Genomic DNA, 24,457 nt, shown 5'->3' on the forward strand with positions numbered 1-24,457 from the left:
TGAACCAAAAAAAGTAAAGTTGTGGGCTGTAAAACCAAAACAATGAGCTGAGAGAAGCAAAAAGGTTCTCTGTTATTTTTGCATTTATACATATCCTGTGTTAAATGCCACCCTTGGCTTTATGTTCCTCTGACCTGATAAATTAAAGATAGGATCACAGGTTTGTACACATGAGTTCATATTAAAGTTATTAGTATTAACTGAAACTGAGTAGAAGGATTATGATGAGAATAAGAGGAACCTGGCAGGGATTTATGCTCTCAAAAATAATGGGATACATTTATATAGAATCAGTGCTGGGCTGGTTTCTCTTGACAAAATGTGTCTCAAATTTGACTTTGTTCCTGGTTTAAAAATATAATCCAACTTTTACTGTTACAAAAAAGGTTAAGGTACACCATCTGTAATCAAATTTGTTAATAACAAGACTACCACCAATAATCAGGCTCACTTCTTGACTATTGTTGCTACAAACACATTTTCATTACTGCTTATGAGCCCAGGAGGAGCCAATTGGATCCAACTGGATTTAATGTAAATGTAAACTCTGAGTCAAAACAGTGGAACATCAGCAGTAAAAAAGAAACTTCATTCACATTATGAGCTGTATGTCAGAGACTTAATAGTTCAGACTGGTCCCAAACACACTGTCATACCTGTTCTACTGCACACTGTTCATTCAAGTTCATTCATATTTACTTCCTGACTTACTCTGGACCAGGTGCATCCAACAGTTCTTACAAATGACAAAATCCAACCACGTGAAAGCTCATCATATATAAAACAATAATTTATTATTTCTCTCATTTTACAAGACATCAAATTGTGTGGCTAACTAAGGATTTGTTACGCTGTTATTCTGTTCAATACATGAAGCCCTAAGAAAGCAAAAGCGACTACAATGTGTGCTTCAACAAACACTGACATTTCAATTTCAACAATGTGAGAAACATCTTTCTCTAAACATACGTACATACACAATGATCTCACATTATGACGATCTCTACAATATGGAACAGATGGTATGTCGCTGGTGGTATTAACTTTGGGAAATCAGCACCATTAGGAGAGAAATTAAAACTAAAGAAGTGGATTTGTTACAAAAATTTTATTTTTTTAATTTACAAAAGTCCTTTTGGAAAGGATTACGTGTTCTACCTCGCAGGAAAATAGCAATATTTTGTTTCCATAAAAGCATCGAGTATGCAAAACCGTAAAATACTGATAAGAGATATATAGTACGAACAAAATAATGTAAAATAGTGTTAATGCTGGTTGTTTATGTATGGCACACGGTCTTTACACACTTTCAAAACCTTCCAAAAAGTCAGATATTGTGTTTTTGTTTCCAAAATTATTCAAAAGAGCAAGCACAAAGGTAGAAAAGGTTATTGAAAGAATTTGAAAAACTTTTCCAAAAATCATCCTCACAGCCATGTCCGATTCATGTCAAGTCCAACCATCATTTAAAGGACCTTCTCTTCACCACAGCAGAGGAAAATGTTCGTCCAGGAAAGGCTTTCCTTATTTCCTATTTACAAAATGTTGCCACATTGAACGAGGCAGGAATCTCTACCCCAACTGGTAGTGTCCTATGTACAGTCCATTACACTCAGTCTGTCCTCTGGCTGGCCTGCCACCTGAACTCAGAGCAGGACTTAGACTGTGGTCACAGACAGGAGTGAGTTGTAAACCCTTGTGCCGTCTGGTGACTTGGTACCGTGGGTCAGCAGTTCTTGGATGGTCATCCAGTTGTCAAATATTTTCTTATTCCTCTTTTTCATCATCTTTTTGTGGCTGAGTTCTATGATGTTGGGCTCTTTTTTGTCCTCTGGACCGGCCTGCTCCTTCAGACAATCGGCTCGGCTCTGTTTCATGAACTCGCGGCGCTGCCTCTGCTCCTTGGCGCGGACGGCGTGTTGCTTCCTCTCCTCCTTGCTCCAGTAGCGGCCCATCTTCAGCTCGCTTATGGCATCATCGTCTGTGGTCATACCGCTGCGCTCTTCGTGAATGCGCAGGGCTCGCTCCCTCAGCAGTTTGTCCCGAACAGGCCGCTTGGTGATGTAGCGTGTACCGTCGCTGCGGATCTTCACCTTCCACTCCATCTTGGGCTCCAGGTCGTTGGAGGAGATGTGGTCCCGGCACATGCTGACTAGACTCATCTGGCTTTGGGCGTACTCCACGGCGGATTTCTGCTGGATCAGCTGCATGTAGCTCTGGTAGTGCTGGGCGTGGGCAGGGATGTGGGCATGCTTGTAAGGCGAGTGTGGTTGGGAAAAGCTCCGCCCAGACTTACTGGACTCTCCCAGCTTCCTCTCCTTGCTCTCTGCCTGCAGGGCATCTGGATCCTTGGAGGAACCTCTGCTACGGCTGGAGCCACAAACTTCCTGGACAGGGGACAGGAGAGGTTTGAGCATCCTGCCGTTGGAGCTGCTGGAGCCAGACGCTCCGGCCTGGTTCTCTGCTCCTCGACGGAGTGAGTTGTCTGGAGACAGCTCCAGAGTGAGAGGGGTGCTGCGGCAGCTCTCGCCAGTGTTGTAGGCACTAGAGCTGTCTTTGTCTGATTTCTCCGGCAGCTCTGTGATGTCTGAGAGCTCGTGACGGCGTGCGTCAATGCTAGTGTTGTAGTTGCGGAAGCCGCTGTTGTGGAGCATCCAGGACTCACGACACTGCTCCCTCAGCTGCTGCATCTTGTGAGCGCGGACGATATTCAGGCACTCCAGCTCGATGGTGCGCAGCTCCTCGTTGAGCAGCTCCAGCTCCTTGTCCACACCCTCCTGGTCCTGTCCTCCTGCCCCGCCGCTCTGGCAGTACAGAGCCTGCGCTCCACTGTTCCTCATTTGGCATTTCAGCTCCAGGAGCTCTCTGAAGCGCTCGCACTCATCAGCCGGGATGCCCAGGAAGTCGGTGTCAGCGTAGTCTGCAGAGATGAATGACTCGCCGCTGAAGGGCAAGTCGGTGCTGCCGAGGGTGTCCTGGCTGTAGGTCAGCATTCTGCAGCTGCCCAGCGTGTTGGAGGCCGTGGTCTGGTCGTCAGCGAGGTTCTCCTGCTCCGAGCTCTCGTCGTTTCGCGTGCTCTCATCTGTGCGACCAACTCCGCTGTCCTTCTCATGGTGGTTGGACAAAAGCGTGGCTGTGTCTGTAGTGCCGCCATCCTCCTCGTGCTTCTTCTGTAAAGACAGACAGCAAACAGCTCAGGAATAGTTCTGCATCCAAGGTGAAAGAAAGTGCACTGAATGTGAATGGAAAGTGTTATAGGGGGTACATACACAGGACACTTTGGTAATTTTATACAAAAATATAAGAATTATAATTTGGGTTAACACTATTTTTTAGTATGGGTAATGTAGTTATGATTGGAATACTGTAGAATATTAAGATTCTACTACTACACAACAACAACTTTTAACTTACATATAACTGTTCATGAAACCTTGTTTAAAAATACACCTAAAAACAAAGTGCTTCCCTTCTTTTTGCCAATGTGCTTTTCCACATGTCACACTCTCCATCTTCTGCAAATGGAAAGACAGCTGCTAAAAACAATTGAACAGCTGCTACTCTCTGCAGAATTGGCTCAGCCAGAGTAGTCTACATATGTGTTAGTGCAGATTGATAGTCCTTCTTTGCCTCTTCACGCTGTGTATGTGTGTGTGCGTACCTGCTGCAGCATGCTGGCAGTGAACTGCATGGCCTGATGGTGCTGCTGCTCCAGCATGTCCATGTGGAGGTCATCCAGGAAGTCGTTCCTGTCATCATCCATCCAACCCTCGTCCAGCTGAGACACAGTGGGGAGAGGAGAAACCTCATTAGACGCAAATATTCAACTGCAGCAAAGTTTAACTAAAAAAAAATAACATTTCTGAGTTACAATTTCTTTTGTTTAATGGTTTGAGACAGAATTCACTTTGAAGAACAACATATTTGGTTCCAAAAGCAACAATGTGAGGTTTTAGCATGAAACGCCTTGTTGTCATTAACCTTTACAGAGTTCACACCCATAATGACATCCTAATTACCTGGATCTCTGGTCTGGCCACCAGCAGAGAGATGTTCTGGTTCCCCTCACTGGTCAGCAGCGCTACCGCATCCTCCCGGTTTTGGATCTCAACGCCATTGATCTTGAAGGACAGAGAAAAGAAATATTAGAATACTTGATCCTTTTAAAAAGAAATAACTGTTTATACTCTTACAGCTACATTACATTCTAACCACAACCTGCAAAATAAGTTTAATGTCATCAAATGCTAAAATGTGAAAACTACAGCTCTCAAAGTAGGTAAAATCCTTTTTTTTAAAAAATATTGGTGATTCGTTTACAAGCAAGCAGCTTCCTCTGCAGAGATTATAGAGATCTTACCTGGATGATTTTATCCCCTTCTCTAATTCTGCCATCTTTTGCAGCAATGCTGTTTGGATCAATCTAAAGTAAATAGAGAATAAAACATAAAAAGAATAAATCAAGAAGGAGGTTAACATCTGCCTGATTTTGTCCACCCACAGAGCACCCTGTCTTGTGTTTTACCAATTCATTTTTGGCATGCAGGTACATTTCTGACTTAGAGCAGAAGTTTAAAGAAGCTTCACTTCCTAAGTCACCAAGAATTATCAAAAAAAGAGATGCAACAATCAGAGAGTAAGAAAATGAAATAAAATTGGAGTGAGTGAGATGTATAATATATAATTTATAGAGCACCCAGAAGTGATTAGAAAGAGGAGAGCAATACCACATACCTCACTAATGTAGATCCCAGCTTCATCCTCATCATCAGTCCTGTAACAGATCGTCAGGCCAAGCTTGTCTTGGATGTTGGCTCGGTACAAATCCACCTCCTGGTGAGACACATGGACAAATTAATATCCCACACGTCTTAAGTAATTGGTTTTTCCCCCAAGATTGAGGAGAAAATAGTTGAATTTTTGCCCATGTTTGTCTGGACAGACTAAATATATCGACTACCAAATGGGATCACGGAGCAACAGTGATCTATCAATCACGGTAATGAATCTTTCAGCTGGACACAGGGAAGACATTGGCTTTCTCAGAGGCCCACTGACAGAATGAGAGATGATGCAGTGGACTGCAGACGGACAGAGTCCCGTTTTTCACTTGTCAACACCTGTAATCTCACAGATACAGATAGAGATACTGGCTGTGCTGTTCTTCGAGGGCAGAGGACAAGATCTGCGAGGGTTAAGCCCCCAAAAAACTGGGTCGCGGCTGAATGATGAAGCGCCTCTCAAAGGAATAGTTTTTACATTTTTGGGAAATATACTTATTGGCTTTCTTGTAGAGAGTTAGATGACAAGAAGTACTGCTCTTTTGTCTGTATGCTAAATATAAAGCTACAGCAAAGCGAGCAGCCAGTTAGCTTAGTTTAGCATAAAGACTGGAAACAGCTAGTTTTCTCTATTCAAAGGTCTGGCACATGACCTCTCGTAAAACCTCAACTTGTTGTTTTTACACTTTGGTTTTTGCGCATATTAAACAAATGAGGTATCATAGAGTACATTTCAAAAAGAGAGATTTTTCATATAATCAACTTGCTTTTATTCACTACTAGTAGTCACTTGGACAAACGTGATATCTTTTCTGATCAAATTCGAAACAAAATGATTGACAATGAGTGACAAAGCATGATTGCGGGACATTAAACGAAACAGATTCTGACACAAACACAGCATCACTAGATTGTTTCTCAGCCTTTCATTTCTAAGACAAAGAGTCACTCTACAAGGACACTGAGGATAGTCAGTATTAGTCTGCTGTGCATCTGCTATTAGCCGCCCTGAACTTCAACTTTCTGTTCTCTTGTCCTCATAGCTGCATGGATATTATTAATATCAAGCAGTAGGTGGCTGGGGTTTAGCGGTAGAGGGGGTCAGGGTTGACGGAGGTCACTGACGGAGCACAACAAAGGCTTTAGAGTCCTCTTACCCCCGGCTACATTATGGCCTCATCCAGGCATTGTTAACGTCCATCATCAGATTCATCACTGCAGACCTATTATTTGTGCCATCTAATTATCTACCGGGCCTCGTTTCGAAGACTTATTAGGCCTTGTCACTAATAAGTAATGATGTCACCGTTGTGCATCTGCTGGAACAAACCAGCTATTTGATTCCTGTCTGGCCTACATCTCAGTGTCTGTATGTAGGGAGGAGTGCCCTATCAATAACTATGATATATCGGGACTTGTGGCTGCCAGCAAGGCCATTGGACTGGAGACACAGAGGCTGCCACGGGTCTGCTTATGGAGCAATAATGCACTGCTTTCTGAGTGTAGATCTTCATTGAGAAGACAGTGGAAAAGGAGGGAAGGAGGTGGTGTTTTACCTCATATTCCAGCTCCTCACGCTCTATGTCCTGCTGTATGCCCTCCAGGAAATCATTGGGGTCAAAGTACGCATGCCCAGGAGGATGCCTGAGAAATGAAAAAGAGTTTAAGATAAACTGAAAAAGACTGGAATGCTAATTTAACACACCCACTAACACATTTGTCAATCTGGATTTAATTTCGCCCCAGAGTTTGAAAATTAAATGAGAAGCGGAGAGGAAATAATAGGAACTGAGTGTAGAAATCACACTTGAATCAGATATATTGTAGCTATACCCGGAGGATAATCACAAATTAACATGCTGCGTTATTAATTTGACTCTCACAAATCACTTAAAGAAATCACGATTATTCATTAAAGGGCAACTGCTGCTGCCACAGAGTAGAAAATGTAGCCAGACTCTCAGAGCTCCGGGGCCTAAAACACACACAGAAACAACAGGCGCAATTTGGGAATATGCAAATACAGATGAAGAGAGGCATCATTTTAATGTGGCTGTATGCCCTGGAGGAGCTGTCATCTCCTGAAAGTGACAGGGACATTTTCCCCTCAAACTTCAGACACATCCTTTGTGATCACAGCGGTGTGGTCTGGTGAAGAAGATAAGGTGTCACTCTCTTAATTAACTGTTAGGGTGAAAGGTCTGATTGTTTCTAAGAGTTAAGTCACTTTTTCAATATTGCTGAGTTCTGACACCAAAGATTCCCGGTATCCTCTTGAATAAAAACGAACATTCTTAAAAAAAGTCTCTCTACAGCAGACATAAAAACATGTTTCATACTTTTTTTCTTTTTAAAGTACCAAAGCGACACTGCAATTAAATGCTGGCTTTTTAAAGTCAGTTTCTTGCTGGAGTCTGTGCTTATTAGACCTCAGTTCTCTATATCTGGCTGCTATAAAAATTTCCAAGTCCTAAAACTAATTTTCGACCCATCAGATAGCCAGCCAAGTCTGGCCATTTAGAGCAAAGCGTGGCACTGGGGAATCAAATGTGAGTGGGATGGTCAGGTTCCTTTTCCAGTAACCAGCACACTATCACACTGCAGAATCTGGCTTTATCTCTAGTTCCTCATCAACTGAGTTGGTACTCACTCCTCTGGCAGCAGATACTCCTCCAGCACTGTCATGGGGGGTGAAGGGGGAGGCAGCTTGGTGAGGGCCATGATGTGCTGAAGGGTGATGTCGGTCTGGGTGCTGATATCCGAGACCTGGGTGTCAGCGGTGGGGCTGACCAGTTTGGGGTGCGGGTCCCGGCGCAGGACTTGTACCATGATGGGCTCCTTGGCGGTGCGGAAGGCCTCCACCGCCTGGTCATGGGTGGCCTTAGAGAGGTCCTTGCCATTGACCTGGAGGGAAAGGGTGAGAAGTAGACAGAAAAGAATCAGCAAAAGGATTCTGCCTGTATTTCCTGACGGAGAGGAAACAACTGAAACAAGATGACGCAAAAGATACGGGCTTTGTTAGACTGAAGAAGATATTCATTATACCAGACTGATGCAATCATTATCTCAGATGATTAAGGCCTCGCATGAAGCACTGCGCCCACACAAACACAGCAGCAATATTCTGTTTGAGAAATGAGTCATTACTGCCTCAGCTTGTTTTACAGGGTCACAGTTGGACCAAGTAGAATAAGACCTTAATTAGGAAGAGTCTCTCTTTAATTAATCAAGGTCATTAGCTGAGGCTGCATGGAGGAGCCCTCATTTAGCTAAGTAATTTCTCAGCAGAGGATAAATTTGACCTCCCGTCAGAGACAGTGGAGTGGGTCCCGCGTGTTAACCTGAAAAGATTAATTTGAGCAAAAGGCTGCAGCGTGTCACAGAGAAGAGGCTAATTAAGTTTGGTTGAGCCATTTAAGGCCTCTGTGTGCTGATGAAAGATGAGCACAGACCCTCTAAAGTCCCCGCTCTCAATAGAATGTGTCACCGGATCCAATGCGACTTAAAGTTAAATAAAAAAGACTTAAGTCTGCACACAGATCTATTTTGTCCAAAATGTCAGGCAGAGTGCACGGATTAAATTTGAGATTTTTCGCTCCGGCCCAAATGCCATCATGTCACTGGAGGCTCACCAAAGCAACTACTGTGGGAACAAAAAAAGGAGACATAAGACTCAAAAAAAGCAGTAGCCTGAACTTTATTAAGAGTGGAGGTCCCCCGCAGGCGCCCGCATGCATATTGCATCCTGGGTCATCACACTGGCTTTATCAGGGTTTACACAGAGCTGCTGTTCCGCTTTCAATCACCAAATCATACGGAATTTGTTGGTTTGTGATTCCTGGATGTGTTGAGAGCTTTGATAGGATCTCAGCCTTGGGCTCTTCTCATTTCACAAGCTCCCATGGTCTCCTCTCCTCCTGCCTCTCCACTGCAGACACACACACACACAGGCTCAAAGCCTCCTTAGAATACTTTACTTTCCAGCAAGAGCATACAGTGTTGCAGGTCATTAGGAGTGTCATAAATCTTTAGTGTCCCCTCTCACCTTCCCTGACATCTAACATACATGCAAGACCGTATTTGAGGATTCATTTTCTGATAAACATGTGGATGGTTGGTGTATCTGCCTCTGGCTGTGGCTGTCTCATTCGAATTCATGTCATAGTTTGCAGACTTAACTGTGGCGCTGCCCATCAGGAGCAGCAGCGATATTACACCGCCTCCAGGGACTGAATGCAGTATATAGCCTATACCAAACCTGACTTTGACCCAGACAATGTAAAAGCTGAGCACATATTTCTTTAGAGGAGTACATATAGAAATCAAAGGCACTGAGCTTGTGCGTGTGTGTGTGTGTGTGTGTGTGTGCTTATAGAGGAAGGATGAGGAAGGCAGGAAAAGGAAGGAACTTAATGCAGAAGTCAGAAGAGGCTATGTGCCGACTAATAACCAGAGCAGATTAATGCTAATCCTAGGCCTGCAGGATAATTGGATCATCTCAGTGGACTTAAACTTCCACTTCTTCTACATCAAAACTTGGCCAAAAAAATTAACAGCTCATTTATTTGCAGTTCCCTCTGAATAATTTGACATTGAGAAAAGCGAGTTCTCATACTGGAGAATACTAATGTAAGAAATCCTACTGAGAAAAAAAAAAACAACAACCTTGAGATTTAAGACCACTGGTGGACCAAAGCACAATAACCTTGACTGTGAGCTGAACCATCAAAACAAGTAATATCACAATTAAAAAAAAGAAAAAAAAAGACAACTCAATTCCCATTTGTTGTTACTGCTGTTATCAATAATACGCCTTCCTAACATCACACAAGCCCTCTCATCCTCATCCCCGTTTGTTTCCCACAGCATGCCACGATGTTGCACATCAGCTGAGGAATACAAGCGCCTTTGTGCTTTCTTCTCTCTGCATGCCGGCTCCAGCAGTCAAACCTGGTTGCCAGGAATCCCGGGGCTACTTGAAGGCAGTGAACCAGAGACAAAGCCTTTAGCCCCCTTCTTGTTGAGCCCAGAGCATTCTGCCTCAGTGCTCTCAATGGGGGGAGTCTCCTCCCAGCTGTGGAGGGGGTCCCACGGCCTCCATTCACTGCGCTCACCTCTGACACGGAGCGGCCCTTTGCAGCACACTGGGAAAAAACACACAACACTCCCCCGACACAATACACACTGCTTCACCACCGCTGAGCTCTCCAACTATGCCATATTAACCCCGAGCCTTAACACAGAGACAGTTCAGCTGCTTGTGAACACGGAAAACTCAATTTATAACAAGTTAATGTGGTAATGAGCCGAAATAACCAGACTTTAACACTTTTAGTACACTGAATACTCCTTCACTGTAATTGGAGGCTACACTTGAACTGTTGTTCATGTTGACGTAAAGCAATGATGACTGTCATGCAGAAATTACTTTGTCAACCTCTGGTGCATCCTCTGAGAGGGGTCTCTGTTAAATCCATTTTAATGACAAGAAGGCAGCAAGGCCCTACTTAAAGGAATACTAATTAGGTCTAAATCTCACGTCTGCTGTGTCAGTGTCTGGTGAGGAATTTACACAGCTGTGGCTTTGTTATTCGCAGCCTTTTTTTTAAATTAAAATATCACATTTGACCTGTGAAGCAACAGTAAATTCGGGGACCTGTAGGCCTGTGCGGGATTTGGTTGAGGCCGTTTCAGAACAATTCAGGATTTCAGTTTTCCCGGACTGTTCATGCAGTAGCTGTGTCAGTCTTCAGCCCTCTGGGTAATAACTAGGGGCAGCAGGGGTGAGTCGTGCTGGGAGCCCCGGCGTGGTATCATCCCTGGAACGCAAATCAAGCTGAATTGAGATGTTGATGTGGGAGCTAGTGTGTGTGTGTGTGTGTGTCTGCGTGTGTGTGTCTATTCACTGACTGCTAACCTGCTGCCAAAGATGCTTATCTCCCAGGCAGAGAGCTCTATCTCATGGCATGGTATGGTAAAGTGTTATTATGGTAGGTTTACATTTATTCTTTATTTAATCAGGTAATCTCTTAGAAATTGAGCCTTCTTATTCATGAGAACTCTCATAACAAAAAACTAACAAAGAAAATAATATCTGCATGAAATGAAATTGACTTGACTGTTTGCTAAATCCCCTCCTCCTTTGTTACTGTTGCTATGGCTGTCAAGCTTTCCATTCTTGCACAACAGATGCACTTTAAAACTGTAACTGACTTTTCTGTTTGCGTATTTCTGCATTTGAGGTGCTGTGTCCCCTTTGAGTCGCTGTAAGACGGGGTTTAAGCTTATAGCATGTGTTAGAGTACCCCCATATTTTTCAAACAGTATGTTTCATTTGTAACATTACCAGAGAAATGTGACAGGCTAGTGTGTTTGGGAAACGCAGCACCAGGGTTGCTGCCATGTGAATGTCCCCAAATCCAATAAAGAGCTGCTAAGGCTAATGTTACACTCAGATATAGCATTCAGGTCCAGCTTCCACACAGTTAGAAAATACTACACAGTGTATTTACTATTGTTAGCATTTTTTTTTTTTTTTTTACATAACTTGTTACCCCACAAAATAATGTAGCATGAAATGCTCCTTTGCCCGGGAAGTAATGCTCGGTTACTATTGTAGGTAACACGCTAGGTAGCCGGACATGCAGTGTTATGCTAACGTTAAAGCAGTTTAAAGCAGCACACACAGTTTAATTCATTCCTTACACTTTTGCTCCAGTGTTTTTGGTTTTGGAAAGGCAAACAAAAAAGACAGACACCAAACATCCAAACGCTGTTAAATATGTGACCACAAAAAATAAAAAAAAATATCATTGACAGAGACTACACTACTATGAAAAGCACCATTATGGCAGTAACACAATTAACTCCTCTAATCATTATCATGCAGGAAAAGGTTTTGCAGGACATTAAGTCAATTCACTGACAGTGTTGTATAACATTAGTCTTTGATACAGCCATTCAATCACCACGTAATCCTTTAATAAAGAGGAGAAGAACATCATTAAAGAGCCAGTGTTTCTGTTCCTTGGGGAAACAGAAGCATTGAGGTCAGGGTCGGACAGGGAACAAAATCCGACCCTGACGCGATTTTCATCTGGACTGGCCCCATTATTCCCCAACATATGCACTTATGAGTTGCAAAAAGCAATGTCAGGCTATTTATAACATATAGGCTAAGCAATAGATATCAAGTTGGCACCCTAACTACAGGTGTACTTACAGAGTTTCATAAAATAATGTATTAAATAAATAGTCTAGAGAAAAAGTCGGCACCCTAAGAGGCACACTTAGGATTTTATTTGTTTGACAATTGATATGGGCAACCCAGCTCTCGGCAAACTTAATCCATAACTTCACAAATAAAACAAATATGACATAATCATATATTGTCATAAAACAGTCATGAATGTAGTCTATGATAAAATGCAATGCTGTCATCATGAAACAAAATAACCAAAACTTCATTCTCACACTGAACAAAAGCGTTCCTATAGGCCTGGCCTAATGACGATCCGGAAATGTGTCGGAAACTAGACATTAACAGCATTATTAGTCAATCAGCTGACATTGTGTGCGCAGCTGATCTGATTCAATTCACACATCAGGCTTAAATGTCAGGATTTCATGCTACCAACACTGCTATTGTCAGGCTGTGACAAGCAGCATGCCTGCATCCTACTGGAGCGGACCAAGAGTGACTAACCAGCTGACATCATTTAAAAAAACAGCATAACACAGCGGCCTTAAGCGGCAAGTAGAATGGCATGTCCTACCTTAGGTGGTGAGAAGACGTCTCACCAGTGCACTCCTCTGCTATCAGTGTCCAAAGCCATAAAAATATCTTTTTCTGTAGCCATAAGCATGAACGCTTCACTAAGCTCTTGTGATGTAGTGCTCCGTAATCTATTCTTGATGCATTTTGAAGTTGAAAAGCTGCACTCAATATGATGAATCCCCTCTGGCCTAGCACTGCTGTTAACACTGTCACGACATGAATTAATGTTAGCAGTATCACCTGCTGGACTTTTTGTGGGGATTTTTTTTTATTGCTGGTGGTGGTGTTGCGGCCCACTATGTGGGCCAGCCCTTCCGGTACTTGCCAGAATTGCCAGATTGCCAGTCCGAGCCTGAGTGAGGTGAACAGAGTGGAAACTCTGCCAGCCTAACGGTGCCTTTCAGAGATGGACAGAGAAAACCCTGGGAACTTCACTCTATAGACAAGCCTTTTAAAAAGTCTTGAGAGCCAGGGTGCTCGCCTCCTCTTTCTGGTCGGGTACACTTCTTAGACAAATTCTTCAAAGTCTGTATTTCAGAACAGAGAGGAGTGCTGACGTGATAGAGAGCATGAAGGCTTATTTTCGGGGGGCCTATATAGTGTTTGAGTAGCAGTCTGAATGTGGGTCATTCAGCTTGAAAAACAGAGTTAATCCCTCTTTTATTTCACTTTTAACCATTTTCATACAAAAGGAATAAAATTCAAGGACCAGCCAGTGATTTCAAAGTGTGTGTGTGTGTGTATGTGTGTGTGGATGCACACACATGCTTTTAAGTGTGTCTTTAAATCTGCACATATTCCTTTCGACAGACAACTTTCCATGGTGTGAGGCTTGAAAACACAGCGGTCTTTATTTACCGCAGCGTGCGAGCTTACTGAGGATTACAGAACAAACAGCTAAAAACTTAATGCTGGCTGAAAGAGACACCACTGTTTACTTTCACCTAATCTGATTTAAGCATGGGACATTGTGTTATCCACAGTTGATCAATTAAGAACCCAAATCACTTCCGTACATTTCCTGCTGCCTCTCTCTGGTCCAGTGAACATAACTTAAGGTGGGAGGTATGCGTCAGGGAGCTTCTGAATTTTATTTGACTACTATTTCTTTTTCTTTTTCTTTTAAGCCCCAGTACAATAGAATATTTAATTCACTGTGTTTTTGAATGAGTACTAATAAAAGCCCGTTAATTTAAAAATTAAATGGATGGGATGATTTTCTGGCTCAGGGAATTGGTAAAAGCCCTTCGCCCACCTGCAGTATCATCATCATCATGTTATTATTCGAACAAAAATAGTGACACAGCCTCGACCCAAATCTGCAGACAAAAACTTTGAATTAAAAGATGAAACTACTCCAAAATGATCAGGGCTGAAAGGCAGATTCAAAGCCTTAAAGCATGTTCCTGAGTAAAGACACAACATGAAAGCCAAGTTGCACACAGGAGAGTGAGGTACAGTGCATAAAGTAAAGCTGATAAACCAGATAACCATGCAAATAGACAGTAAACATGATGAATGGAAAGCTTGTGGAGTCAAACAATAAAAGATGCTGTGTATATAAACCTAACATCAATAATGTACATTAGAAAAGACTAGAAAGCAGCTGTCCCTCAGTGCAGATATGAGCAAAGTGTATAGTATAGAGCAAAGTGAAAGGTGGAGTTCATGGGGGAAGGTAAAATCAGCAAACGAACTGAGACCCTGGTGCGTGTTCTGCTTCATCAGCACCGTTATCTCACCCCACTACCTCAGGCAGACATCCCCTCATTAGCCTTAGCACCTCCACACACACACACACACACACAATAAAACATGCACACCCATCCCCTCTGAGGTGTCACAGCTCAATGCCAAATCTGTTTGTTCAAGTCAAGTTTGCTCCAGCTGTGATCAAACACAGCTGCACAGAGATACACCTCACTGGAAGAAGGAGGAGAGAGAGGGAGCGGACATGATACGAAAACCCCAAACTATGGGATAATTCTCATCTCCGCAGAGGGAACGTAGCTCCCTCGATGCAGGTGGCATCCACGGTTGAGTCTAAATCACATTGTTAGTGACACATAATGAAGACTGCTGGGAGGGGCTCCTTTATACAGCCTGATAATGAGAAATAATCATCCTTAATCATTCAAATGTGCCCAACAACTTGAAGCTATTGAACAACTGCTCACATCCCACATGGGCCACACATGTTTTATTCATTACAGGGTGTATATACAAATGAGGCACTTAAAGATGCATGTACACTAATTTCAGCAAACTCATAATCATGTACCGTGACTATCAGGTTAACGAGATGCTGCTCTTGTGAAACAATAGCTGATTGTTGCGAACTAAGAGCAATGAATTATGAAAAAACAAACCTCTTATTTGAGGCAGAAAATGTGACGAGGACTATTCATTGTCGAAATCATCCCGTTCAAGCCTCCTTCTAAAAAGATCAGGCTGACTCATGTGTGGTGTGCAGCACACCACAAGCTAACATCTGTGACTCCACTATGGGTCACAGTTGTGCTGATTTCCTGTTTAGCCAATGAGCTTGCAAAATATCTAGCACATGGAATCATCTCTGTTTAAACTATGTGGTGTTGTTTGCATGTTGGTGAAGGATAAAAGAGTATATGTCCTATGAGTAATAAATAATCACATGTGCATGTCTGTTTTTGGATAATTCTGTTAATTAAATAACTGAAAAAAAAAAAAAAATTGAAAGGACTTAAACACATGGATGGCCTGGTTCCAGACCCTTGAATCATGAAACATGTCAGATCTGTTTAGCGATTCAAACGCTAGGTCTGGTGTTGTGGCCATTGACGACTGGTTGGAGAAATGAGTCAGTTTCGACTGAAAATGACGTTGGTTACCCGAAACAAAGCATTGTCAGGCTGAATGAATGAAGTGAAGTTGCAATTCAGTCTAACCAAAAGCAAAATCTCTCATCTCACAGTATATATATTGCCTTTTCTCCAAACCCTAATATTTGGTTCATTTCCATATCTTAGTTGTGAACATTACAATAATTTCAGCAAAAAATCTTGATTTGGGGATTGTTTTGCTCCTCTGAGCTGAAAAAAATGTTGCCTGGTGCTATTTACATCTCCTCTCTACATCAACATTCTGATTCAATATGCTCTCAAAGCTCACTCATAGTTTGAGTTTTTCTTCGGCTGTTTATGGGGATCTTGTTACGTCTCTTTTGTGACTGCGATCCCTCTCTGTCATTTCCTTTGGACCGACAGTAAGTACACAGGCTCCCGTAAGAGCTCCCCTGTGGCAGCCAGCCACCTGCTCCAGTGTTTAACAGATGTGACGGCACACCAGGGCTGATCTTAGCCGTTGTTAAAAACACACAGTGTCAGGCTCCAGTGGCCGCGCTCGGGCGCTGGTGATCCCTGCTTTGTCTCTGTACGCCGCCTGTGTCAAGCCTCATTACGGGGCCGGGAGCCTAGCGGGCCGAGCTGTATCACTACGAGTTCCCTTGTTTTTTGGTAACTGCTTTGATGACGGGGGTCTCTGACAGTGGGACAGAGGGAGCAGAGGATTGACTGGATGTGGGCCTGTTTTGTACAAATATCTCCATCTAATATTTCTGTCTGTCTGATTGAGAAGATGTCATACTGAGACCATCTGGCACGGTGACAACTTGGCTTCTTGAGCTGAGCGTGACATCTTTACAGCCTTCAATCAGAAATATGGCTAATTAGGCACTGGCACTTGGAAAGCCTCAGATAGGAAATGTTCCAATGGGCCCATTTGTAAACTTCTTTTGCTCAGCAGATCAATCGTTTTTTTTTGGTTTAAGATGCTGTTCCTCTGCGGGGAACTGGGAGAGATAAATAGCCAGAGAAAGGCAGATACAGAAAGGGAGACCTAGCAAAGCAAAGGACTTAGTAGGCAAACAATAGTCTGGATCAGTTCAGCGTGGATCAGAGCCTCAATAGCCAGTTTGTGCTGAGGCTCTAATTAAGCTTTGGGTCTTGGAAGAGCCGCAGCACGGCGCCACAGCCATTACAGAGTGCTTCTGGAGAGATTAAGAGCCCTAGGACTGTCAAACAGAGTTTCCAAGGCCTCTACCTTTAAGTCCCTGACAAAAGCAGCTGAGCTTACATCTCCACATGGTGCTTACCTTTAGCTTTGAAGAAAGGGCCGAGGGGTTCACCGCTGTCAGAAGGGTCAAGTTTAAAAGGGAACACCGAGGCTGCTACAGCTCAGGCTTTTAATGATCATAACGAAAAGGGAAAACGCTTATCTTGAAAGCTGCGTGGGCTGCTCTTAATAGACTGTAACAACGTTTGATATCAGCGCTGTACACAAAAATCTGCATAAGAGCAATTCCTTGGAGAAAATAACAGCCTGTTAATTAATTCTTTCCAAACAGACTGCAAAAGTTACCAAGTCAAGCGAGTAGTTCTAATTCTGCCAGGACTGATAAAATAGCTCCAGGTAAAGAATGAGATACAGTCTGCTGACTTTTATAAAATAGTGCAAAACCATATTTTCCATGCTTCCAACATGGGACTTAGAGCTAAGGTGTTTAATGAACTGGAAAGATTTCAAGTGTTCATGGATTATTAAATCCTCAGAGGGTTGACGGGGAGAGCAGAGTGGGCGCCGTGCCAGGCTCACCGATCAAGAGGATCTGCTTGTATTATCAGTGAGGAGAAATAAGACTCCCCAGAATCCCCCCCCCCCCCCCAAGGAGTACAAGCTGAGGATGTACTCACACAAATTTCATCCATCACCACCTACTCTACCATGAACAGCTACAGAGGAACGTGCACCGCAAAAATGCACACACACTGTCAATGTGTGAATAGAAATGGTTTATGTTTTAGTTGTGTGGCCATGATCAACATAGCACTCACTATGAACCACTGTCTGATGACAAGTCTCCAGTCAAGTTACAAGCCCTTGAGGGCAAGTCAAGTTTTCATTAACAAATTTAACATGTAAGTATTTCAGCTGACCATGAACATTATTTTAGTACCTTACCAGAAACTGAGACCTAGTCGCTTCAAAGCATATATTTCCTTGTGTTATGAAATAATTTGTACTACAAAAAGGGGAAAAAAACTTTTGCACAGCCAATACTTATTACAAATGTGACTCTAATGCACTTTGCAGAGATACACAATTTCCGGACAATCACAAATTCAATCCCAATGATTAAACAAAATCCTTACAATATCCTGCAGCAACACATGGTGAATGCAGGCCTGACGGGATAGATTAAAAAAAAAAAAAAAAAAAGAGTCTGAACTGCAAAGCCTGAACTCAGACATCATTAACCAGCGCTACTAGTAAAAGTCCATGGATGCACGTTCTAGTAGGACACACCTAATGATTAAACATGCAAAAGTGTGTCACAGGGCAGGACTGGTTTGTCTGACCTGTAGTGCTGTGCTGTGCTGTCTACATTGACAAAGGCCATCAAAAACCTTGGGTAAAAAGACAAACAATGAAGCTCCAAGTTTTATTCTTTAATTGAATCATACTCTGAATTAAAGGCAAAACAATTACAAACACAAGATATCACCTGAGTCCAATCTCAAGTCAGATCCACCTGGTGACTACCAAAAACAGAGACTTCTAAACTAGAGCTGTGTTTCTCTCCAGCTAAACAACAGGAGAACCTGTACTTGTCAGTTGTATTTTTAGTTTCACAGATTAAAGGAAAATGTAGGTAATCGCAGTTGTCGGATGGTTTTGTTGAGTGATGCTTTTAGTGTGAGACAAGTTTTTAGAAAAGAAAAAGGGTTAAAATCGCTTCCACATCTGAAAAACAACCCGATAAAAGAAAAAGTGACCCAGCTGAAAATTGGGTGGAATGACAAATTCTTCCATGACTCCTCATACACTTCAAAAAGCATCACTATTACTCCTCACAATCCTTTGAGATGAAGTACAGGAAAAAAAAAAAAACCATTTCTTTTTCTTTTTGTTCATGCATGGCGCACCAGACATCTTCTGTCATCTCTTCTGTCAGGCTGGGCGGCTGATTGGCTTGTCTGAGAGCAGCGAAAATGACAAACGACTGATGAAGTTAAACCCTACATGCTGACTTTCTCTACAGAGCCTCAGTGGCAGACGGAGTAACTGCTGTAAAACAAACAGACTAATGTAGGTGAACGGCCTGCCAATCCAGGATAACTGACAGGCAAGGTGACATTGTGACCTAAGAGGAGGCAGAACAAAAGAAGTGACAGACCTCTTCCCCACACCATGTTTTTGCTGTTATTAGTGGTCGGTTGGGGGTGGAGTGGAGGAATGGAGGGCTTTCTGACCCTAATATTAGCACCCATAATCCATTTATTATGCCACTGCATAACACCCATCCTTTCTTTGAGACAAGCCAAAACCTTTTAGTCTTTTTTTTTTCTGAACAGACCTGATCAAAGCTGAACTATTTGCAGGCACAATGTCAGACTCCCCCTGTTATCTTCCCCTGATGGGAGGGAGCTTGTTTTTTAGGGGAGAATAATGAGCGAGGTCCACAGAGAGCTTGATCATTACGTTCATTTAAACCAGCCACTAGCCACCCGGCACCCTGCGCAGTAAATGGAGATGTAATTTGGTGTGATAGGAGGATAACACTTGGCTGGGGTCCAGTATGGATGAAAAGAAAGACAAAAAAAAAAACCCAACAAAAAAACACAGATTTGAGCGTGTTACAGAAACCAGTCCTCAAAGACGTATTATACAGTCTGTCAGAGTCAGACACTGTCTGCTGTCAAGACGGGTCAGTGTTTTCACTCATTTGTCCAGACTGGCTCTTGAATCCAAACACACTCAAATGAATAAACCAGCACTCTGAGCATGTTGTCTCAATTGAAGTTGACACAGAGCAAAGCCTGCACAGAACAGAGAATGGCAACACACTGTAAGCTGTCAGTCACACAGCGAATGATACACCAACCAGTTCTCAACTGAAGGAATATGTAATGATTTGGCCCGCTGAGTTTCATATTGGCTGCAATGTGAAGCATCTTCCTTTGCTATGCTAAAATCTACAACCGGATGGTTGTGAGAACAACAGAAGGTGGGTTCACACTGAGTTCATCTGAGGGCAGAGACAGACAGAAAATTGGAAGACAAGGAAACATGTGGTTCATTGCTTTGAGATTCTAAACAAACTCCATTAAGATCAACTTATTAAGAGATTTTGTGCAGAACTTTTTTTTAAATAAAACCAAAATGTAAATATTGTAAGCCAAGAATGTATTTTGAATATAGGATTAGGACTGGAACTAACATTACTTTCATTATTTAGTGAACTGTGGATTTTTTTTTTATTAACCTATTAATTGTTCACTCTATAAAATGTCAGAAAGTAAAAGTACAAAAGTAAAAAACAAATGCACATCACAATCTCCCAAAGCCCAAATTGACGTCATCAAATTCTTTGTTTTGTTTGACCAAAAGTCCAAAACCCAAAGAAACCAAAAGAAAAGCAGTAAATCCTCACAATTGAGAAACTGGAATAAGCAAATGTTTTGTAATTTCCTTGAAAAACAATTAACTGACTATCAAAGTGTTAATTAATTAATTTTCTGTAGATCAATTTATTGATTAATCTCAGCACTAATCAGGATTTTTCCTACAGGTTGTTTAAAAAAAAGAGGCTAAAATAAAATGATAAAAAGAAGAATATAAAAACCTGTTGTGGGCTCTCATGTGAAAACATTCTCTCTATGTGTTAATGGTGCATCTATAACACGCCTGCTCTGTTTTCTTTGGTGGAAAAAAAATGTGCAAAACAAGCACTGGAGTGTTAAATATAAACTTTAGTGAAAGTCAAACAGGGGTTAAAGCCGGAAAGCTCCCGAGTCAGCATTCAGTTGACAATGAGGAGGTGGGCAGTGATCGGCACACACTAGCAGACACATTGAGAGAGCTGTCACCTCTTCATCACCCCCTCCTTTAAGCAAAGCGCGCCACCTCTCGCTGACCCCTGCGGCCAGAGTTCAGGCTGCTCAGCTGCAGGAGCTCCAGCCGGCAACAACTCCACTTCACTCCACTCCAATCTACTCTACTCCCACTCAGCCAGTGACCCCTTCAACAAGTCAGAAAACACCAAGAAATACTAAAACGGATTGTGGCTCTTGCCAAAATAACAAAAACTACAATAAAAGAACCTGAAAAGAGCCTTGAAAACTCTTCCTGAGGCTTGAGGAAGCTTGGTCACAGTACCTGGCAGACTTCATAGAGTAGTTTATATTGCTCCTCAGGCTTCTGCAGGGTACAGAGGCTGCATCCCATGGTGGAGCAGATCACAACATCCAGGCTCCCCTCTCCAGCCAGTCAGGCAGGAAGAGAGAAGAAGCAGATATCTTCTTTTTCTTCTTCTTTTTCCCCTCTGAACTGACTCCCTCTGTCCGCTCTGTGTCTTTATTCCACAGCCACACAACGACTTTGGCTGACAGGATTGACTTCCCCCCAGCTTGTGGCTGTATCTCTGCGCTCAGCCTCGTCTCTCTACTCTCTACACACTTGTCCCCCCCCTCCTCGCCTCACATGCTCCCTCCCTCTCCGTCGCTCTCCGGCACTCTGCTGAGCTTACGGGGGAAGGAGTCAGAGCTTGGCTATATACACCCCCTAATGTTTATTAAGCAGCTGCTCATTGATTATTCATGAATGAGGTTTACTAGAGAGGCTGATATTATGCGAGAGAAGGTCTACTTAATTAATAAGCATCATTAGAAAGATGCTGAGTGACAGGGAGGTTTTTCATTTCATGACAAGACAAATATGTTTCTCTCAAGGGGCTTGTCTGTTAACAGTTCCACACTTGTAATTTGAAATCCAGTGTCACAGTCTGGTTCTGTGTCCCTTAGTTGCCATTCTCCACCAGTCCACCAGATGCCCTCAGACTTTGTCCCTGTCTGTTTAGACTGGACCGAGTGGGAGAAGTACTGATGACATACTGTTGACATACTGTGTTTTCTGGGTTTTTAGTTTTCTGTACTGCTTTTCCCTGCACACCTGCCCTCTATCAGCCTCGTTGGTCCTTACCTGCTCCCAACGTTTTCCCCAACCAATCAGCTCCTTGCCTGTTCTCTGCCTGGTCACCTGTTCCCTGGTTTTCAGTTCAGTCTTGTTGGATCCTTTGTTTTGTTCTGTTCTGTTCAGTTCAGCTCTGCCTGCACTCAGACCGGAATAAAGATTTATCCTTCAAGTTCCTGTTGCCTGCAGTCTCCTGCGTTTGGGTCCACCTAACATCCAGCCCCATATACATGAGTGTTACATGAAGGCGTTCATCTACGACAGCGGATTAAACACCAAATATTGGTGACATGTGTCTAAAGCTACTGTATGCTCAGCAGATTCACTACAATATTCCCACTAAAAATCAGTGGGTTGAAAATTGACCCAGTTTGGGTCAATATTGCACAGACGCAACACTAGGTTAACTTTACACTCTACCATTGGGTTGTTTGTGTGAGTTGTTTGTGTACACAAACTAAATGTGGTTATTTTGAACCAAGAAGCTCAACCTTTACTTTAAAATTGTCACATTTTGTTTGTTTGTTGTGCAAAATGATATGACATTCTCAACTGTAAAGCATACACATATTAAATAATAGAGACAAATAGTGACATGCAAGTTTAAAAAGAGAAAATTATAACAGTTTGCAAACATACCATCATTTTAGTTTGGGTAAATAACCCAGCCCAAAACAAGCTCTTTGCTTGGGTACCACCCATGGGTATCGGGTAAAGTTAACCCACTATTCCACTGGTGCTGTATTAACCCAAAGTGATTTTTCCATGCTCCAGTTAAATCGGCACTTGGTGACCTCTGGTATACTAATCCAGCAGAAAGACACACTGAGCATTCTTTCCTCATGTATTTCTCTCCAAACACACAGGCCCAGAGCCAGGGAAAACAAATAAACCAGATAAATATTTATGCTGGCCCTCTCCAGCGCAGCCCGACAAACTTCACCCAGTGGAGCATCTTGTGCGTAGTGACACACTGTTTTCCGGGTCCTTCACGGTGTCCGCTGCTCTGTGTGCAGACAACTGCTATGGCTGCATAAGCTAGACCTGGCACCAGTCCCGCTGTTTGCTCATGTCGCCAAACAGAGATAAATGTCCAATAGGGACAACAAGAAGTGGCAAAAATGCAGTTTCTGGTTATAGTTTGTAGGGGTCAGAGATGGAAAACTTTATATTTCTGCAGGCAGAGGATGTAATAAAGTGGTAACTTCCCACTTTGATGTCTTAGTTTACCCCCTCATGATCTGATCTCACTCTATCGAGCCAATTCACTTTGAGATAGAAAGGATTGCTTCGATTTAGTCCGCAGTGCTAAGCCACATACCTGGATAGATTTCATGGCAAAAGTGGGGGTGGGGTGGTCCTGCGGGAGGACCCTGACTGCTGGTGATAGTGGTATTTCCTCCTGCCAGATGTGTCCACTGATCCCTATCTATCAGCAGTTCCACAGCTTCAGCGCTTCTCCAAGACAGCTACATTATTAGCAAGGCTCAAAGGTTTCCAATCAAATGTCAAACAAATTTTTATGTTAATTTTTTCAAATGCCAACAGAAAACTGAATGTGAAGCCTGAATGCAAAAGAGAACTACATCAGAAGAAAGGAAAATGAAAGATGTTATTTGTTGTCAACTAATATTTCTCATATTTCATGCTATAATGCACAAGTATTGTTTTGTAAAGCACAAATTAGTGGCCCTGCATCCACAAAGGGAACCTCATGCTGTACATCAGCATGACAGACAGCATGTGCAGCATTTCTGGGAGGTTTTAGTGTACAATACTTGGCTGCAGACACTGCTACATTAATTGTGTCAGATGCAACACTTCACATTTTTAAAGCATAATTTATCTACTGGCAAAAATCCCCTCCTGACTCAAGGCAACTTTTTCATAATTCTACCAGAATTGGCTATTCAGCTTCCCTAACTTCTAATTTACATTAACACTTGGATGGGAATTCTGCTAATGAGATTTCACTTTTCCATTTAATCTCTATGTTTGCATTCAGTCCAACAGCTCTCAACTAAAGGTTGCCTTCGAATAAATTCACCTTTTTCCTCTAAACCTTTAACTAGACGGAATACTGGACAAACTAAAAACAAAGATCTTACAATAAAATCCTTAAGGCAGAAGAAGTAATGGCGACATAAAGTTGCCTCAGGAGTTGCCTCGGGCAAACTGAAGGTATCTATGTGAACAATCATTCATAATTACTTCTGGGTTTGGTTGTCTGGGTGCTAGGCTCAAACTTTCATCCAATGTAGCATGAAAACCAATTCTACGCTCACATTAGCCGTACTGTTGTGCCTGGGGCTGGGATCAGTGGAGAGTTTTAGCCGGCGCTCTCACCCGGCTAATCTTTCTTTCACACTGAGATTATCCCATTCACAAAGTCAAAGCGGAGACAGTGCTCTGATATGAACAACTGCACCAAAGGTTATAGAAAAAAAAAAGCATATTAATGAATAATCAGCAGCAGTAAAATATGGAAATATGGAGCAAGAAAAAAGTCAACTGAGGGCCTGTTCAAACACAAACAGCAGGTGGAGTGTCTGCACACTGTCCGTCATTGTGTTCAGAGATTTAATTTTGTCAGTGCTGATTAAATTTCTGAACCCTTCTGGTGACGAAACCTTTCTCCTCTGTCCCTGTGGTGTGGTTTGATCTGCGGGCTCAGGAGACACACACACACACACACACACACACACACACACACACTTCAGCTTTTATTCATTACTGGTCTAGCTGGTGACACAGTGTCGGAGGTTGCTATCTCAGCAGGAGCGAGACTGAAACAATAATAATGTCATGTGGTTTGTTATAATAAACATCAACATTTGGGTATGTTTTTTTATGGAAACAAGGGGGCTAGAGGTTACCACATCCCCTCCCA

At 42.7% G+C, this 24,457-nt stretch overlaps 1 protein-coding gene across 3 annotated transcripts in view; it reads right to left on the bottom strand.

Moving 5' to 3' along the window:
• Nucleotides 1–764: 764 nt before the first annotated feature.
• The window catches only part of pdzrn3b (PDZ domain containing RING finger 3b), a 98,557-nt gene continuing 74,864 nt past the window's right edge, over nucleotides 765–24,457 (bottom strand). For 2 of the 3 annotated variants that reach the window (XM_044349200.1, XM_044349199.1), the window contains 7 exons: nucleotides 7,432–7,685; nucleotides 6,338–6,425; nucleotides 4,735–4,833; nucleotides 4,361–4,423; nucleotides 4,020–4,121; nucleotides 3,662–3,778; nucleotides 765–3,170 (listed from right to left, as the gene is read on the bottom strand). In XM_044349200.1, the coding sequence (XP_044205135.1) occupies nucleotides 1,659–3,170; nucleotides 3,662–3,778; nucleotides 4,020–4,121; nucleotides 4,361–4,423; nucleotides 4,735–4,833; nucleotides 6,338–6,425; nucleotides 7,432–7,685 (2,235 nt within the window). In that variant the 3' untranslated portion in view covers nucleotides 765–1,658. Of the gene's footprint in view, nucleotides 3,171–3,661; nucleotides 3,779–4,019; nucleotides 4,122–4,360; nucleotides 4,424–4,734; nucleotides 4,834–6,337; nucleotides 6,426–7,431; nucleotides 7,686–12,556; nucleotides 12,845–24,457 lie in introns of those variants that run through there. The other variant, XM_044349201.1, reaches the window with a different exon arrangement.

This window comes from Thunnus albacares, chromosome 4 (assembly GCF_914725855.1).
Source record: "Thunnus albacares chromosome 4, fThuAlb1.1, whole genome shotgun sequence".
Lineage (NCBI taxonomy): Eukaryota > Metazoa > Chordata > Actinopteri > Scombriformes > Scombridae > Thunnus > Thunnus albacares.